Raw genomic sequence first — 19,148 nt, 5'->3', positions numbered from 1 at the left:
TCAGGTAATACCTATGGACCATTCACAAATGGTGTAGTTCTGTCCAGCAGAAATCATGATCATGAGGAGAGGCCTTGTTATTAGCAAAGAAACTCTTATCAGATGAGGCGGATGGTAGCAAACCTCCCTCCTGATTCTCATATACTCCTGGAGCCATGGTCTCTGTGAAGTAAGCTCCTCCACTCTTTCCAGGAGATAACTGGAGGTTAGTTTGCAGTAAACAACGTGTCCTTGGATGAAGTCATCATGGGTATGCCAAGCAGTAATTTTCCTTTGTGAAAAGCTGCTTTCTGATAGTTACAGATGTATTGAGGGCACATGCTGTAGAATCCATATTAATTATAAAAGAATGGTTCTAGCTTGTATAGGCCTTCGACCAGCAAAGGTGAGACAGTAGGGAAATACCCCTACAAAACCCAGTTCCCCAGGATCAAAGTCCACTGCACTAACCACTAGGCTATTCTTCCACACCTGTTTACCTTTACGGGATTTGGATTTAGCTCTACCTTTCTTAATAGTTCAAGTTGAGTTAATTCAGGTACCATGGATAAGTATATAGGTACATAAGTATTGCCATACTGGGAAAGACCAAAGGTCCATCAAGCCCAGCATCCTGTTTCCAACAGTGGCCAATCCAGGTCACAATATACCTGGCAAGATCCCCAAAAATACAAAACATTTTATACTGCTTATCCTAGAAATAGTGGACTTTCCCAAGTCCATGCAATAACGGTCTATGGACTTTGGAATTGTTGCCAGAGAATGTGGTAAAGGCGGTTAGCTTAGTGGAATTTAAAAAAGGTTTGGACGGTTTCCTAAAAGAAAAGTCCATTGACCGTTATTGCATGGACTTGGGGAAAATCCACTATTTCTGGGATAAGCAGTATAAAATGTTTTGTATTACACGTTGAGTGAAGAAACTTTTTCTCCGATTCATTTTAAATTTACTACATTGTAGCTTCATCGCATGCCCCCTAGTCCTAGTATTTTTGGAAAGCATAAACAGACGCTTCACATCTACCCGTTCAACTCCACTCATTATTTTATAGACCTCTATCATATCTCCCCTCAGCCGCCTTTTCTCCAAGCTGAAGAGCCCTAGCCGCTTTAGCCTTCCTCATAGGGAAGTTGTCCCATTCCCTTTATCATTTTCGTCATCCTTCTCTGCACCTTTTCTAATTCCACTATATCTTTTTTGACTAGAATTGAACACAATATTTGAGGTGCAGTTGCACCATGGAGCTATACAAAGGCATTATAACATCCTCATTTTTGTTTTTCATTCCTTTCCTAATAATACCTAACATTCTATTTGCTTTCTTAGCCGCAGCAGCAAACTGAGCAGAAGGTTTCAACGTATCATCAATGACAACACCTAGATCCCTTTCTTGGTCCGTTACTCCTAATGTGGAACCTTGCATGACGTAGCTATAATTCGGGTTCCTTTTTCCCACATGCATCACTTTGCACTTCCTCACATTAAACGTCATCTGCCATTTAGACATCCCAGTCTCCCAGTCTCGTAAGGTCCTCTTGTAATTTTTCACAATCCTCCTGCGATTTAACGACTTTTTATAACTTTGTGTCATCAGCAAATTTACCTTCTCAAAATCCAGATACACAATATCAACCGGCTCACCTTTATCCACATGCTTGTTCACCCCTTCAAAGAAATGTAGTAGATTGGTGAGGCAAGATTTTCTTTCACTAAATCCATGTTGACTTTGTCTCATTTATCATGCTTTTGAATTTGCTCTGTAATTTTGTTCTTAATATAGTCCTCTGCCATTTTTGCCTGGCACCGACGTCAGACTCACCGGTCTATAATTTCCCAGATCTTCTCTGGAACCTTTTAAAAATATTTTTTGGAGCAGTGGATCTGGTACCAGTCATCCATCTGGACTTGCACACTTGAGTTTGTTGCAGGTCATTTTTTTGACATCGATACCTAACTGCTGCTGATGGGGGAGTCATAATCCATGCAGGGGCCTACTTTGGATGACTGTTTATTGTTATGCGTTTGATTACTTATCATTGGGCCAACAAATGACCACGGAAGCAGGGCACCAGTATGCGCTCTCTACTGTAATGGAGTTCAGTTGGACAGTGTATCCGTGTGTGTATATGTATATATGTATATATATTAGGGCTGCACATTGATTAAAGGTCACAACTACACGATTAACCATGATTAAATGTTTTAATCGTGCAATTGCTTGCATGGCCTGAATGGACACCATCTCCCTCTTTCCCTCCCTCCCTCCCTCCCCTCCATGGGCACCATCTCCCTCCCTCCCTCTCCTCCATGGGCACCCATCTCTCTTCCTCCCTCCCTTCATGGGCACCATCTCTCTTCCTCCCCTCTGTGGGCACCATCTCATCCCCTTCCTTATCCTCTCCTCCTCTCTGTGGGCACCATCTCATCCCCTTCCTTATCCTCTCCTCCTCTCTGTGGGCACCATCTCATCCCCTTCCTTATCCTCTCCTCCTCTATGTGGGCACCATCTTATCCCCTTCCTTACCCCACCCTTCCCTCCCTCCATGGGCACTATCTTATCATAGTAACATACATAGTAGATGACGGCAGAAAAAGACCTGCACGGTCCATCCAGTCTGCCCAACAAGACAAACTCATATGTGCTAGTTTTTGTGTATATCTTACCTTGATTTGTAACTGTCATTTTCAGGGCACAGACCCAGCACTATCCCCGCCTCCCAACCACCAGCCCCGCATCCCACCACTGGCTCTGGCACAGACCGTATAAGTCTGGCCAGCACTATCCCCGCCTCCCAACCACCAGCCCCGCCTACCACCATCAGCTCTGCCACCCAATCTCGGCTAAGCTCCTGAGGATCCATTTCTTCTGAACAGGATTCCTTTATGTTTATCCCACGCATGTTTGAATTCCGTTACCGTTTTCCTCTCCACCACCTCCCACGGGAGGGCATCCAAGCATCCACCACTCTCTCCGTGAAAAAATACTTCCTGACATTTTTTTTTTAGTCTGCCCCCCTTCAATCTCAATTCATGCCCTCTAGTTCTGCCGCCTTCCCATCTCCGGAAAAGGTTCGTTTGCGGATTAATACCTTTCAAATATATCATATCACCCCTGTTTCTCCTTTCCTCCAGGGTATACATGTTCAGGTCAGCAAGTCTCTCCTCATACGTCTTGTAACGCAAATCCCATACCATCTTCGTAGCTTTTCTTTGCACCGCTTCAATTCTTTTTACATCCTTAGCAAGATACGGCCTCCAAAACTGAACACATTACTCCAGGTGGGGCCTCACCAACGATTTGTACAGGGGCATTAACACCTCTTTTCCTTTTCTGGTCACTCCCCTCTCTATACAGCCTAGCAACCTTCTACTTACGGCCACCGCCTTGTCACACTGTTTCGTCGCCTTCAGATCCTCAGATACTATCACCCCAACATCCCTCTCTCCGTCCCTCCCCTCTCCTCCAGTCACTATCACCACTGTTTCCCTTCTCTTTCCTCTTCTCCCATCTTGGTCCTTCCATCTCGTATTTCCAGCATCCTTCCCTGCCCTCACCACATCTCTTTCCTCCTTCTCCCCCCCCCCTGTGGTTCGCATCTTTCTCTGTGTTCTTTTTTTCTACTTCTTTTCTGCTTCCTCTTTCTCCCATGTCACCCTCCCCTGCCATGGTCTGCGTCTTTCTCTGTCTTCTCTTTTTTCTCTTTTTTCTGCTTCCTCCCTGCCATGGTCTGCATATTTCTTTGTATTTTTTCTGCTTCCTCTTTCTTCCGTGTGCCCTGCTGCTGCGTTCCCATCTTTCTGTCTTCACCACCACTTCTTACCTCTCCCAGCATGGCACTTCAGCGGACCCCCTCTCCTCTGCAGCTCCTCCCTGCTGCTCACCACTGCAGGCTGCACTGAAAACAGTGCTGGTTCTCACCCAGCCCGAAGTGTCTCTCTGTAACAGAAAGTTCTGAGGTGGTACTTCCTGTTACAGAGAGACACTGCAGGCAGGATGAGAAGCAGCACTGTTTTCACTGTAGCGCTGAGGAGCAGGGAGAAGGAGCCACAGAGGAGAAGTGGGCTGCTGGGAGTGCGGTGCTGGGAGAGGTAAGAGATGCTGGCTAGTGGGGTAGGGATAACAGTGTTAACTTGTTAAAAAATGTCAATGCGTGTTATGCATGGAGATCCTATATATATAGGCTGTCCATGCATAACATGCATTGAAATTTTTAACGAGTTAACACTGTTATCCCTTGCACTTAAGCGGATTGCACTGCTCGCACACACACACTGCAATCCGCTTAAGTGCAAGGGTCTGGGACCAAAGAAATGCATGCAGTTAACCAGAGCATGCACTTAACCAGAGCATGCACTTAACGGTTGTGACCCAAAGAAGCTTGACATCTGATAAACATATATACAGTACTGTTTATTATTGTACAGTATACAGTCTCAGTTAACTGACATTAGGCTTTACTTGAAGTAATCAGTTGTAGTCCTCTGTACACTGTTGGGTCTGTGAGTTCCATAGATTATATCTGCCAGATGGTAAAAACTACTAAAACCAAGACTGAATATGCTGAAATATAAATAAGGCTACCAGCATTTAAATATGTAAGTTTTTTTTCTTTTTCTTTTTTCTTACTTATGTTACAGAGTGCCCTCAGCAACAAAACCACTGTTTAAGGCAATATATTTTCAATGCCCAGTGGACTAGCACTTCTTATATCGGGTCACTCTTATTTTTTATGTGCTATAGCCTATAATATAGTGCTTAATCAAAATAACTCAAAATGTGAACTTACCTCTTAACGTTCTCTCAAAAATGCGCTGTGTTGCTTAACTTGCTGTTTCACAAGAGTGACAGGAGGAGGAGGGTGTTGAATTTCATCAGCATGTGCCTCGCTGCTCATTTCTTCATCTGTTCCATCATCAGCCATTGTTGCTTTGTGTAGGCGCATATCTCGACATCAGTGCTGTCTTCAGCTGTTTGTAGATCGTAATCAACAGCTATGTAGCAATGAAACTCTTCTTCAGTAACAACGGCTGGGATGTCAATAGCCTGTTCATATGACGCGTTTGCAACAGTTGCATCTGTTTCGTCCCTCTCCACATCCTTAACAAAGCTAGCCCAGTGTGCAGCTACAGTCAAAAAAGTAAATAGAATAATAAAATGTTAGGAATTATTCAGGATTTGAAAATAAAATAAAATGAAGAATACCATTTATTGATCTATAATGCAACTGCACCTTGATTTTTGTGTGCAGTTGTGGTCATTCCAGCTCCAAAGAGATACAGTGGAACTAGGAAACATTCAGAGAAGAGAGTGATACCTTTATGAAGTAAGATTAGGGCTCTTCAATCTGGAGAAGGGTTGCCTAAGAGGAGGTAAGATAGAAGTTTATAAATTATGAGAAGGATAGGACAACTAGGTTGGGAATGATTATTTTTCTGTTCAAATAGTATGAAGATTATCCAGCTTATCTTCGAAACAGAAATACGCCCATATTTCATCCCAAATCGGGAGATGGGCGCCTTTCTCCCGTGGGCGCCCAAATCAGTATAATCGAAAGCCGATTTTGAGCGCCTCCAACTGCAGTCTGTCGCGGGAATGAACTAAGTTGACAGGGGCGTGGTGAAGGCGGGACTGGGGCGTGTTTATCGGCCAAGCATAGATGGGCGCGCTCGGCCGATGGAAAAAAGAAGGGCGCCAGAAGCGAGAATTTGGGTCACTTTTTCTGGACCCTTTTTTTTCACGAACAAGTCCCCAAAAGTGCCCCAACTGCCCATATGACCACCGGAGGGAATCGGGGATGACCTCCCCTGACTCCCCCAGTGGTCCCTAACCTCCTCCCACCAAAAAAAAAGAACTTTAAAAACTTTTATTTCCAGCCTGTATGCCAGCCTCAAATGTCATAACAAAGCTCCATCACAGCAGTATGCAGGTGCCTGGAGCAGTTGTTAGTGGGTGCAGTGGACTTCAGGCAGGTGGACCCAGGCCCATCCCCCCCCCCCCCCCCCCACCTGTTACACTTGTGCTGGTAAATGGGAGCCTTCCAAACCGCCCCCAAAACCCACTGTACCCACATCTAGGTGCCTCCCTTCAGCCATAAGTGCTATGGTAATGGTGTAGAGTTGTGGGGAGTGGGTTTTGGGGGGATTTGGGGGGGCTTAGCACCCAAGGTAAGGGAGCTATGGACTTGGGAGGTATTTTCATTTTTGTTTTTAATTGTTACAAGTGCCCCCTAGGGTGCCCGGTTGGTGTCCTGGCATGTGAGGGGGACCAGTGCACTACGAATCCTGGCCCCTCCCACGACCAAATGCCTTGTATTTGTTCGTTTTTGAGCTGGGCGCCTTCGGTTTCCATTATCGCTGAAAACCGATACCGCCCAGCTTAAATCCACCCAAATGCGATGCATTTGCCCTGCACAAAACGTATTATCGAAACAAAAGATGGATGCCCATCTTTTTCGAAAATACAGTCTGTCCCACCCCTTCGCGTATGCGTCCTAGGAGATAGGCGCCCATGGAGATGGGCGTTCGTGTTCGATTATGCCCCTCCACGAGCACTATAGGAAATTGACAGGTATCAGATTTACAACAAATTAATGAATATATTTTTTCAATTTGTATACAATCAAGCTATAGAATTGAGCATAGCTAGGATTTGAAAGTGGTTTGGATAATATTCTAGAGGAAAAGTCCATAAAAATTAACCAAGTAGGCTTAGGAAAGGCTTTGTCTGTCCCTAGGATGACAAAAAAAAAAAGGAATAAATTTGTGTGGAATCTGCTGGTTACCTCTTAGTGATGTGGATTGGCCACTCTTGGTGAAAAGATACAGGGTTCAGTAGACCTTAGTCTGACCCAGCATGGCACATCTGTGCTGTTTAGTTTTCTGAGTTCATGTAATGTTCTCAAGTCTAGTAGAACAGAAAGCAAATTGGACTAAAAAGTGGATGATGCTCCAAGTAAAAAAACACACTTTATTGATTGGTGAACACAACTCGACACAGCTGTGTTTCGGCCTAAAGGGCCTGCATCTGGAGTCTAATTACAAACAAATATATAAAAAAGTACATATACAAACAAGCATATAATGAAGGTAAAAACATGGATATCAGACAAATATAATGCTAAATATCAATGCAGTGTTTGGTATGAATTTGATTAGAAAGAGATAAGAACTCAAGAACATCAATTAAAAATATAAATATAAATGCAAATAGTTATAAAAAATATAATAAAAATGGCTCGTAAACATTTTGAGAAATATCATTGTTTGTTTTAGAGTGTGCTAATTAGGAACAATATTAAAAAAGGACATAAGACCAGTATAATGTTAAATATTGGCACAGTAATAGATAATAATCTGGATTAAAATGAGATGAGAAATGAACTAAAATATTGATAAAGATACAAATATAAATACCAATATGAATAACAATATAAATAACTATGTAAAAAATGTAAGTGATGGACTTATATAAACTTATTTACGAAAAATGTTTCATGGTATTGTGAGCTTTAAAGGGGGACGTCTTGCATCCACAGATTGCAAAATTCATATAAATTAGTTATGCTGTGATTAACAAGCTCTTGTTTAATAAAAAACTACAAAGAGAATGAAAAAGATATGTATAAGTGAATTTGTTAAAAGTCTAAGTATTTCTTGATGTTTGGGTGAAAAAAGCTGTTACCTTGTGTGATCTAGAGTTCACTCGTTGTGTCTAATAGAGAAAATATATTCATTTATCAGTTAACAAAGGCACGCCATAATATACTGTTTAAAGGTTGTAGCAGAAACATAGAAACAACAGGCATGCTATTGAAAGATTGTTGCAGAAACATTTCAGGGACTATAGTAATGCAATATTATAATGCGTTAGACATAGTGTATAGGTGCTTCATAATATTGAAAAACTGATTTTCGTAAGGATAAGTGCCCATCAGTTAACACCTTATAAATTGTGAATAGCGCTGTTTTTGTGAACAGAACTCCAAGATGTCAGTGTATATTCTAATAGTAAACTTACTCGTCATTTAATGAATGGTTTTGAAATGAAGCTGTAGCGTCCCAATTTAAAGTAATGCTGTGTGGGAAAACATCCTTTAAATTGACGTCAGCACAAGCAATATACATGTTAAATGCCTACGTCATTTTAGTCAAGCTTTCGGCTTTTGTATGAATTATTCTTTTACATATGCTATCTTTTATAAAATCTGGTATTTTTTATTTTTTATTTTTGTTACATTTGTACCCCGCGCTTTCCCACTCATGGCAGGCTCAGTGCGGCTTACATGGGGCAATGGAGGGTTAAGTGACTTGCCCAGAGTCACAAGGAGCTGCCTGTGCCTAAAGTGGGAATTGAACTCAGTACCTCAGTTTCCCAGGACCAAAGTCCACCACCCTAACCGCTAGGCCACTCCTCCACTATACTATACAAAATGTTTCTCATGAAACCTAGTACTATAAATGATCACAAATAAACCCCACTGTGTGTTCCCTAAGAGTACCTGCAGCTATGTTAAAGTTAGGGATGAGAATAAAAATGCGCTGAAGGTACAAAAATGAAACTATCTTGCCCTTTTTTTGTAACATCGTAAACCAACCCCACTGTGTATTCTCTAAGGGTACCTATAATTATGCTGAAGTTAGTATTGAAATTAAAAAAAAAAACTAAAGAAATCGATAAACGCTGAAAGTAAACAAAGTGCCCATCTTGCCCCCTTTTTTTTGAAAGAACTAGAGTTCTGTCTACGCAAATGATGTTTAAGCTAAGCTGTTCTGTGAAGAGAGAGGACATAAGCCTTACCTCTTTGAAGCTTTTCTGATCTTGAGAATAAACCCGAACTCGAAAGTGTAAACAGAGCAGCCGGTTGTACATTCTGTTTAAAAAAGCGCCAACTGTGACGGTGCGGATCACTTCACAGCTGTACAAAGATGTGGTTTGATAATGTAATATAAAATAGACTTAGAAAGGAAAGAAAAAAAAGGAAAAGAAAAAAGTATGGGAGAGTACATCGTAAGAGAAATATATTTAAGAAGATTTACAATACCAGAAGTGACGTCAGTGATGTTCATGTTGAATATTCATAGATGAGTGTTGACAGTGGGGGTGCGTGAATACAAAGGAAATGCGTGACTGTGGAACTAAAGACAGAAAGTGAAAAACAACACGCTGTGTCTATAAGGGATCTAGATGTGCTGAACTATAATTTAATAAATTGTAGCAAGAAACATGTGACTTATAGACTCATATATTTGAATATAACACCAAATGATTGTTCCAAGGAGGGAATGAGAAGTCCGGCGACATTAAATCATGTGAATGTTTTAATTGAAAATGTGTGCAGGGCAGCAGGACGCCAATGTATAAAACAAAGTTAATTGTTAGTGTTATAAATGTAGGTGTTACTGATATGGGATTCTAGTGTGTATATAGTGTTAACGAATGAAGGTATAGTATCAAAGGAAAACGTGTAGCATGACAAGCACACTACAATATTGAACGCTTTTTTCGTTTCTATGGAACTTTGGAAGGCTAAGTGCTTTGAAAATGTGCCTCATGGTGTCAGAAAAAAAAAGGAACACCCAACATTTTCCCAAATAACCCAAAATGTCCTACTGCAGCAGAAACCTCTGCTTGAAATTAAACAAATTTGAGTGCTTTATTTTATTTTTATTGACATTTTAAAGGATACAATCAAGTATCCACTTGTAAAGAGAAGAAAAAAGTAAGAGAAAATTATCCATTATCTCAAGTCCACTATATTTAGGGAGATCCAAGTTTTAGGAAAAACAAAATAAGAAATAAATTATAACGTAAAGCAAGCTAAAACATGAAGACTTCAATCGGGAGATACATAATAAATTCAGGCGTCTACTTCTAATTGTATGAGAGAGGAAGTTCTATCTCCACCCTCAACCTACAGAATTCCTCCTGATGAAATAAAAGCTGTTAACTGAGGAGTATCAAAAAAAAACAACATACTTATGAGACCTGTACTTAATTATGCATTTACAAGGGAACTTTAGGAAAAATATAGCCCTTAACTGAAAAACAGCAGGACACAACAACAAAAACTGTTTTTTTTTCCTCTGAGTTTCTCTTGAAATATGTGGGTACATACGAATTCTGTAATTTAGGAAGCTTTTATCACGATGTCTGAAATACAAACATGAAAGCCACTGTTTATCAGAAATCAAAGCAAACTGTTACATAGTAACATAGTAGATGACAGCAGAAAAAGACCTGCACGGTCCATCCAGTCTGCCCAACAAGATAACTCATATTTGCTGCTTTTTGTGTATACCCTACTTTGATTTGTACCTGTGCTCTTCAGGGCACAGACCGTATAAGTCTGCCCAGCACTATCCCCGCCTCCCAACCACCAGCCCCTCCTCCCAACCACCGGCTCTGGCACAGACCGTATAAGTCTGCCCAGCACTATCCTTACCTCCCAACCACCAGCCCTGCCTCCCAACCACCAGCTCTGGCACAGACCGTACACGTCTGTCCAGCACTATCCCTGCCTCCCAACCACCAGTCCCGCTTCCCACCACCGACTCTGGCACAGACCGTATAAGTCTGCCCAGCACTATCCCCGCCTCCCAACCACCAGCCCCGCCTCCCGATCTTGACTAAGCTCCTGAGGATCCATTCCTTTGGCACAGGATTCCTTTATGCTTATCCCACGCATGTTTGAATTCTGTTACCGTTTTCATTTCCACCACCTCCCGCGGGAGGGCATTCCAAGCATCCACCACTCTCTCCGTGAAAAAATACTTCCTGACATTTTTCTTGAGTCTGCCCCCCTTCAATCTCATTTCATGTCCTCTCGGTCTACCATCTTCCCATCTCCGGAAAAGGTTCGTTTGCGGATTAATACCTTTCAAATATTTGAACGTCTGTATCATATCACCCCTGTTTCTCCTTTCCTCCAGAGTATACATGTTTAGTTCAGCAAGTCTCTCCTCATTCATCTTGTAACACAAATCCCATACCATTCTCATAGCTTTTCTTTGCACCGCTTCAATTCTTTTTACATCCTTAACAAGATACGGCCTCCAAAACTGAACACAATACTCCAGGTGGGGCCTCACCAACGACTTATACAGGGGCATCAACACCCCCTTTCTTCTGCTGGTCACACCTCTCTCTCTTCTATCTACGGCCACCGCCTTGTCACACTGTTTCGTCGCCTTCAAATCCTCAGATACTATCATCCCAAGATCCCTCTCTCCGCCCGTACCTATCAGACTCTCCCCGCCTAACACATTCGTCTCCCGTGGATTTCTATTCCCTAAGTGCATCACTGCATTTCTTCGCATTGAATTTTAATTGCCAAACCTTAGACCATTCTTCTAGCTTCCTCAGATCCTTTTTCATGTTTTCCACTCCCTCCCGGGTGTCCACTCTGTTACAGATCTTAGTATCATCCGCAAATAGGCAAACTTTACCTTCTAACCCTTCGGCAATGTCACTCACAAATATATTGAACAGAATCGGCCCCAGCACCAATCCCTGAGGCACTCCACTACTCACCTTTTCCTCCTCCGAGCGAATTCCTTTCACCACCACCCTCTGACGTCTGTCCGTCAACTAGTTCCTAATCCAGTTCACCACTTCGGGTCCTATCTTCAGCCCCTCCAATTTATTTAAGAGCCTCCTGTGGGGAACCGTGTCAAAAGCTTTGCTGAAATCTAAGTAGATTACGTCCATAGCTCGTCCCTGATTCAATTCTCCTGTCACCCAATCAAAGAACTCAATGAGATTCGTTTGGCACGATTTCCCTTTGGTAAAACCATGTTGTCTCGGATCTTGCAACTTATTGGCTTCCAGGAAATTCACTATCCTTTCCTTCAGCATCGCTTCCATTACTTTTCCAATAACTGAAGTGAGGCTTACCGGCCTGTAGTTTCCAGCTTCTTCCCTATCACCACTTTTGTGAAGAGGGACCACCTCTGCCGTTCTCCAATCCCTCGGAACCTTTCCCGTCTGCAAGGATATATTAGACAAATCTTTAAAACCCAAAGAGAAGAAAGAATTTTATTATTATATGGAATCCATACTTGCAAAATATTTCTCACAAAGCAAGAAGTGCTGTACTTAATAATCTTGGCAAACCCTAACTTGTGAAGAACCCAGTAGACATATGCTCCTTGTTTTAGATAGGTAGGCTGGAGACAGAACTTGAAGGAAGATACCATGAAGTAAGAAGTCCATGCACAGAGGTTTCGGGAGGGGGGTGGGTTGAGGGGGAGTTAATGGGGAGGGGGAAAAACAAATTGATGATACAGTTAAGATGTACATAAATGCATATGATGTATTACTATGATTATAGAATGTTTGCCTTTTATAATTTTGTTCCAAATGTTTGTTCATCAATAAAAACGTTTAAAGATACTAAACAAATCGTTAAGAGGTCCCGCCAAAACCTCTCTGAGCTCTCTCAATATCCTGGGGTGGATCCCGTCCGGTCCCATGGCTTTGTCCACCTTTAGCTTTTCAAGTTGTTGATACACACTTTCTTCCGTGAACAGTGCTCTATCCACTTTATTCTCAATTGTACTATTTCCAGTCCATCGCAGTCCTTCTCCAGGATTTTCCTCTGTGAAAACAGAACAAAAGTATCTATTTAGCAAATAATTAGCGTGTTCCCACTAATTACTCTGACCTCGAACTCCATAATCAGAAGGACACACTGGGATAGATTTATAAGTTTATTTCATACTTACAGAAAGGCAGGCTTTACACAGAAAGGCATCGCAGTACAGGCATTCAGCTGTTGGGAGAGCAAGCACGTTGTGACACATGGTATGTGCCTTCACAGGTTACAGGCTTCTCCAAGGCACTGCTTAGGTGGCAGACCTTCTATACTTTTTTGGTCCCATAGATTCCTATGAGCCACCTGCAATTTCATCATAATTGGCACATACATCCAATTATGACCAAGTCTCAACTTTCTTATCTCTCATCCAATTATGACCAAGTTTCAACCTTAGCAAGTTTGCTTATCTCCAAGCTTCGCTCATCCTTAAATTTAACTTTTCTGCACCTGGCCCAATTATGTTTTTATAGTTTCTCAGCATGCCTATGTCCAGCTGTACACAATCCTCTGCCAAGCTTCATTAACTTAATCAGACTGTCACATTTCTTCAGGGAAGTATCAGGACTGAGAGATGCTATGATTTTACAGGCCTAGTTTGCTTAGAAAGCCTGAACCTGTTTATCACTGCATTCAATTTGTGACAATTATTTACAAAACGTAACTACCAGTGTTGCGAGTTGAGCCATTTGTGTCTAAAGTTTCAAGCAATGCAGAGACATCTAAATGTTCTAGATTTGTATTGGTTCCAAGTTAGAAGTTCCATTTATCCTTCTTTGAGTTGGTAGATAACAAATCTTAGTCACAGGTGAAATCTTATCCTCAGAAATCCCCAAAACATACTCTAAATAGCATAGAAATATATGAAAACGGTATTGTAGAACCTAAATAGAATATAGGCAAGGCGAGGGAAATTTAGAATTCTCAGATTGCAGCCTCTGACTGAATTTTCCAATACCTCCATTTTATTCTTAAGAATAATACTTTCTTTACAAGAATAGATTCCAGATTTTTCATCTTTTTTAATGATCCTGTTTTCAGTCAAGGAAATCCTTGACTCAGTCAGTAACTCTGTTTTCTTATGATTTTAAAGCAATACCCATCATGATAATTTGTAAGGAAAGAGTCTTACCCAGATCGTTTATAGCTTGCCAGATAGTTTCTAGCATAAAGGAGTCAGGACGTGGTAAATGGAAGGATGGAAATATTCCTGCTGTGTAACTACAGTGATTGATGAATCCATTCCTGATGTTTTTTTATTCCGTATAGCTGAGGTGGGGGGAGCTTCATATTGCCCCTCTTCCACTGATGAGACCACACTACGGCTAGAACTGCCAGACAGAAACAAGCCTTCCAAGCTCCTCAGATATTCAGGAGCTGCTCTGCCTGCATTAGGTGAAACCCCTTTGTTTATAGCTGCTGCAGTAGGGCTCTGAGCCTGACTCACAGGAAGCGGCTGCAGCAGGGGAAACCTGAACTCTGGAGTCGGAGTGATCCACCCCAGGAGGTTCCACCAGTACTCCTTATTCAGGTATCTCTCTGTTGGGTATTTGCAGAACAGCTCACTTCTCTTGATTCCAGATGCTGAACATAAAAGTTCATTGCCATTCCAGGTGGTAAGGTTAGGGGGCTCAGAGTGATAAATCCTCACCTTACCCTTCCTTTTGACCATTTTGAGTAAGATAATTCAGAGGAAAAAAGTTGGTATCTTAACGTCCCTCATGTAGCATCAACCAGGGACGTAGCTAGGTAGGGCCACGGGGGCATGGGCCCCCACAGATTAGCCCTAGCTCCCTCTACTTTGGCCCCCCCCCCCCGCCGACCCTCCCCTTCCACTTTCAATCCCCCCTCCCACCGCCTCTGACCCCCCCCCCCCCCGCCGCCAGGTACCTTTGTTGGCGGGGGACCCCAACCCTCGCCAGCCGAAGTCTCCGTCGCCTTCATTGATCTGTTTCTGTCAGTCGTGACTCCTGACGTCCTGCATGCACGTCCTGTATGTAGCCCCATGCAGGACATGCATGCAGGATGTCAGGAGTCACAACTGACAGAAACAGATCAGCGAAGGTGCCGGAGACTGGCGCTGAAGAAGACTTCGGCTTGCTGGGTTGGGGATCCCCGCCAGTAAAGGTATCTGGCGGTGGTGGGAGGGGGGGGGTCAATAGTGGCAGGGGGTCGGTGGCTGGAGTAGGTGGGCTAAACTGTGCCCCCACCTCAGGCTCTGGACCCCCCTCCCGCCGAGGTTTGGCTACGCCCCTGGCGGCAACCATCTTGGATTACCCTGAATTCTTTATTTTTCAACAGGATAGAACTCCAGCACATGAGCTCACAAAACAGTTGATCTTTTAATTAATGAAACCCCAGAATTCATTGAGCCAATAACTCAGTGGCATCAAACGCTTTGTGAATGAGCTCAGTGTGCTGCTGCGGCTAAGAAAGCAAATAGAATGTTAGGTATTATTAGGAAAGGAATGGAAAACAAAAATGAGGATGTGATAATGCCTTTGTATCGCTCCATGGTGCGACCGCACCTTGAATATTGTGTTCAATTCTGTTTGCTGTATCTCAAAAAAGATATAGTGAAATTAGAAAAGGTGCAGAGAAGGGCGACGAAAATGATAAAGGCTAAATGAGGAAAGGCTAAAGCGGCTAGGGCTCTTCAGCTTGGAGAAAAGGCGGCTGAGGGGAGATATGATAGAGGTCTATAAAATAATGAGTGGAGTTGAATGGGTACATGTGAAGCGTCTGTTCACACTTTCCAAAAATACTAGGACTAGGGGGCATGCGATGAAACTTCAATGTAGTAAATTTAAAATGAATCGTAGAAAACTTTTCTTCATTCAAAGTGTAATTAAACTCTGGAATTCGTTGCCAGAGAATGTGGTAAAGGCGATTAGCTTAGCGGAGTTTAAAAACGGTTTGGACGGCTTCCTAAAGGAAAGGTCCATAGACTGTTATTAAATGGACTTGGGAAAATCCACTATTCCTGGGATAAGCAGTATAAAATGTTTTGTACTTTTTTGGGATCTTGCCAGGTATCTGTTATCTGGATTGGCCACTGCTGGAAACAGGATGCTGGGCTTGATGGACCTTTGTTCTTTCCCAGTATGGCAATTCTTATGCACTTATGACACTGAACACAAATTATAATTTAAATTATAATTTAACTAAAAAAAAACAAAAACCTGTTATACTAATATTTTTTCAAAGGTCATACTAAGGGCCCTGTTTACTAAGGTGCGCTAGCGTTTTTTGCTTATGGTAAAAATTAGCACATGCTGTGTAGATGCCCATAGGAATATTATGGGCATCTTCACAGCATGTGTTAATGCTTAGTGCATGCTAAAAATGCTAACACGCCTTGGGCCCCGTTTACTATGCCGTTCTAGAGGCCCATTAGTGTTTTTAGCACATGCTATTCATGTAGATGCCCATAATCTTATGGGTGTCTACACATTTAGTACACGGTAAAAACACTAGCACACCTTAGTAAACAGGGTCCTTAATGTTTAAACAATTGCAAAGTATTTTGAAACTATTTAAGTGTTTCCTTTTTTTTTCTGGGCACCCTGTAAATGTTATCTTAATCTATAGTTAACATTAATTATCTGTGCATGCTCCTTCTATGGATAGAATTATAAAATTGTATTTGAACTAATCACACTACTTTTACTTTGTTCTCTCCTGTTGTAATCATTTAGGTCTACATGCACATCTTAGCAGGACTGGATATTTCTCAAGGCTACATGAATTTGTCACACCTGTAAGTAGGTTTTTGCTTCTAACTTAGCTGGGTAATTTTTGACAGTTGAATTGCATAGCTTCAGACTTGTTATAGCTTTTAAGTGAAATTTTTGGAACAGTGAACGGGCTGAGCCACCGGTATAGGTAAGCTATATTTTGGCCTCCAGTAAGTTTTCCATTTCATCTGAGTCGCTAGTCAGATTCCCCCAAGCCTCACTCATCATCCTATTGTAGCTGTTATCTGATGCTCTTTCTCCCATGCAGCCCTTTTCAGCAATGCCTGGCCCTTACTAAAACATATACACCGCTTACACACATCCCACATACAGCCTTGCAGCATCTTCCTGAGAGCTTAGACTGTTCTGTTCTTCAATGACTGAAAATCCTGTCGGCTGCAGGAGCAAGGTGTCTTACTGTATAACCTTAGATACTATTGTTGACATTGCATTATTGGGTTGGTTGATACAAGTTCTTTCAAACCCTGGAGAGTCTTGAAGGGGAAATCACACAGTGATTTAACAGACTGCTTGTGTTCATCTTGATATCAGAATCAATGTTTTTACTTGGAGAGGAGTATTACTGGGAGGAAAAATGGAGATGTGGGATAAAAAGACAATTTTAACTTCCCTTAATCTGGAGACTTATTTTTTTACTAATCAGTAAGTGAAGAGACCCTCGGCTAAATAACAGCAAGAGAAATAAAAGTTTTTTTGGCAGGAATTTCTAAATTACAACGTAAACTACAACTTAGAATACTGTGGCTCATCTGATTTTCTGAGCTCATAAATTTGATAGTGTGCCTCCTTTGCTGATAAATTTGTATCGGTCCCTATGGAAGCTCATTTTCATTTCAAGGTTTGTGTGATAGTTTATGGAATACTATATGGTTTGTCATCAGCTTGTATGTCTGATTTAATTTGTTTACAGTCTTCTAGATATCATATTCATGATATAATGCTTTTACACTTACCTAGCCCTTATGGCCTGAAATATAGGAGCAGTCGTAATGCCTCTTTTATGTATCAAACTCCTTTTATTCGAAATGAACTTCCATTCGAAATTAGATCATTGTGAAAACATTCTCATTTTAGGAAGGTTTGAAAACTTACCTTTTTAAGCGGTTTTTAATTGGCTGTTAGGTTATGCATGATACAATAATATACACTGTTATAAAAATATTACTAAATTCTTTTTATTGTATAGTAATTATATATTATTCCATAGAACTTCATTTAAACATTTTAAGGGTCCTGTTTACTAAGCTATGCTATAGGTGCGCTAACTTTTTAGTGCATGCTAACGCTAGAGAGACCCATATATTCCTATGGATGTGTCTAGTGTTAGCACTCTCAAAATTTAGCACGCCTACAGTGCGGCTTAGTAAACAAGGCTTTAAATGAAAATTTTTTTTAAAAGGCTATATTTGAAAGATTTAAGGTACTGTCCTATACAATAATTTCCCCTATAGATAAACAAGATAAATTGGCCATAAAAGTAAGTGATGTCATCGGTGTGTCGCCAAAGTTATAAAAAGTTCACTATTGCCAAGCAGGATCGAATCGGGCACACAAGTGAGTGATTTCCTCTGATTCTCTGAGCTCAGAATTAGTATAAAAGTCTACATTAAGAGGATACAAGGCACATTCTACTTTCAGCAATCCTTAGTTGTGGTGTTTCCTTTATTTATTCCCCTATCCTGTGGAAAGGGTGTTAAGACATATCTTTTCCAGAAAATTTTGACTGGTCTTCTCATATTACCAACATTGTTTTGATTATTGCTTCTTAGATTTTGTTGTTTTCTTCTTTTAGGTCTTAAAAAAATATAAAATATTTTTAGTTAAAATACTTTTGACAACATGGAGCAGCACAGGTTAAATAGACTTGAGACCCTGTCCTACCTATTCAAGAAGAATAGGTAATAATAAAGCCATTTTGGAGACATGAAGTGGTCTCCGATTTACACACAGGTTTTTCAAATTTGAAGCCTGTATTGTAGTTGACGCTGATGAAACCGAAGTCCCGTCGGTTGAGTTTGAGCATGGATTATAATTATGATATGTTCAACAGTACTATGGCTTAAACAGACGCTTTCAAGATTCATTTAATTTTGAAATTCTGGATGTGACATTTGAGCTTCATTGGATTTAGGTAATTTTTGATGAGAATAAATATATTTTTTCAGATTACTCTTGCACCTCTGGTATCTTGTGGAGGAACTTTTTTCTGCGCAGCTTCTCATAATACCAACATTGTTTTGATTATTGCGTCTTAGGTTTTGTTGTTTTCTTCTTTTACGTCCTAAAAAAATACAAAAAATGTTTAGTTAAAATACTTTTGACAAACATGGAGCAGCACAGGTTAAATAGACTTCAGACCCTGTTCTACCTGTTCAAGAAGAATAGGTAATAATAAAGCCCTAGAACTGAGTGCTTGGGCCTACTCACCAACAGGAACATTGCTGTGTGTGATTGCCTTTTTAGGCTTCAGCAATGCAGTGAAGCAGCTCTTGAAATTCAAGAGATGTTTTCAGCCAGAAGTTGGCTGTTTTTGTGTAATCTAGCAGGCTTTTTTCCTTCAGTGTTGTCTCCATATCTTCAAGGTATGGCTTGAAAAATCCTCAAGTAAAGAAAAGGGGTCACACTCACTACATCTCTTTAGAGAAGGCATAAATCTGGGCTTGAGACTTCTTGACCTGAAGTGAAGACTGTTTCAGTGCTGTACAAATCTGATTAGCATTGGCATCTAAAAGCATATGGTTTAAAATCAGCCTTTTAAGCACTGTTCACTGGTTTCAAATGCCCATAAACATGACAGGC

The 19,148-nt window shown here is 41.3% G+C and overlaps 1 protein-coding gene across 1 annotated transcript in view; it reads left to right on the top strand.

Annotated features, from left to right (window-relative positions):
- UBR1 (ubiquitin protein ligase E3 component n-recognin 1) overlaps positions 1–19,148 on the top strand; it is a 718,041-nt gene that overhangs the window by 270,043 nt on the left and 428,850 nt on the right. The window contains exon 16 of the mRNA XM_030215524.1: positions 16,290–16,351. Within this exon, the coding sequence (XP_030071384.1) occupies positions 16,290–16,351 (62 nt within the window). The remainder of the gene's footprint in view (positions 1–16,289; positions 16,352–19,148) is intronic.

Source organism: Microcaecilia unicolor, chromosome 9, assembly GCF_901765095.1.
Source record: "Microcaecilia unicolor chromosome 9, aMicUni1.1, whole genome shotgun sequence".
Lineage (NCBI taxonomy): Eukaryota > Metazoa > Chordata > Amphibia > Gymnophiona > Siphonopidae > Microcaecilia > Microcaecilia unicolor.
The sequence above is the reverse complement of the archived record's forward strand: the minus strand, read 5'-3'. Positions and strand labels throughout refer to the sequence as shown.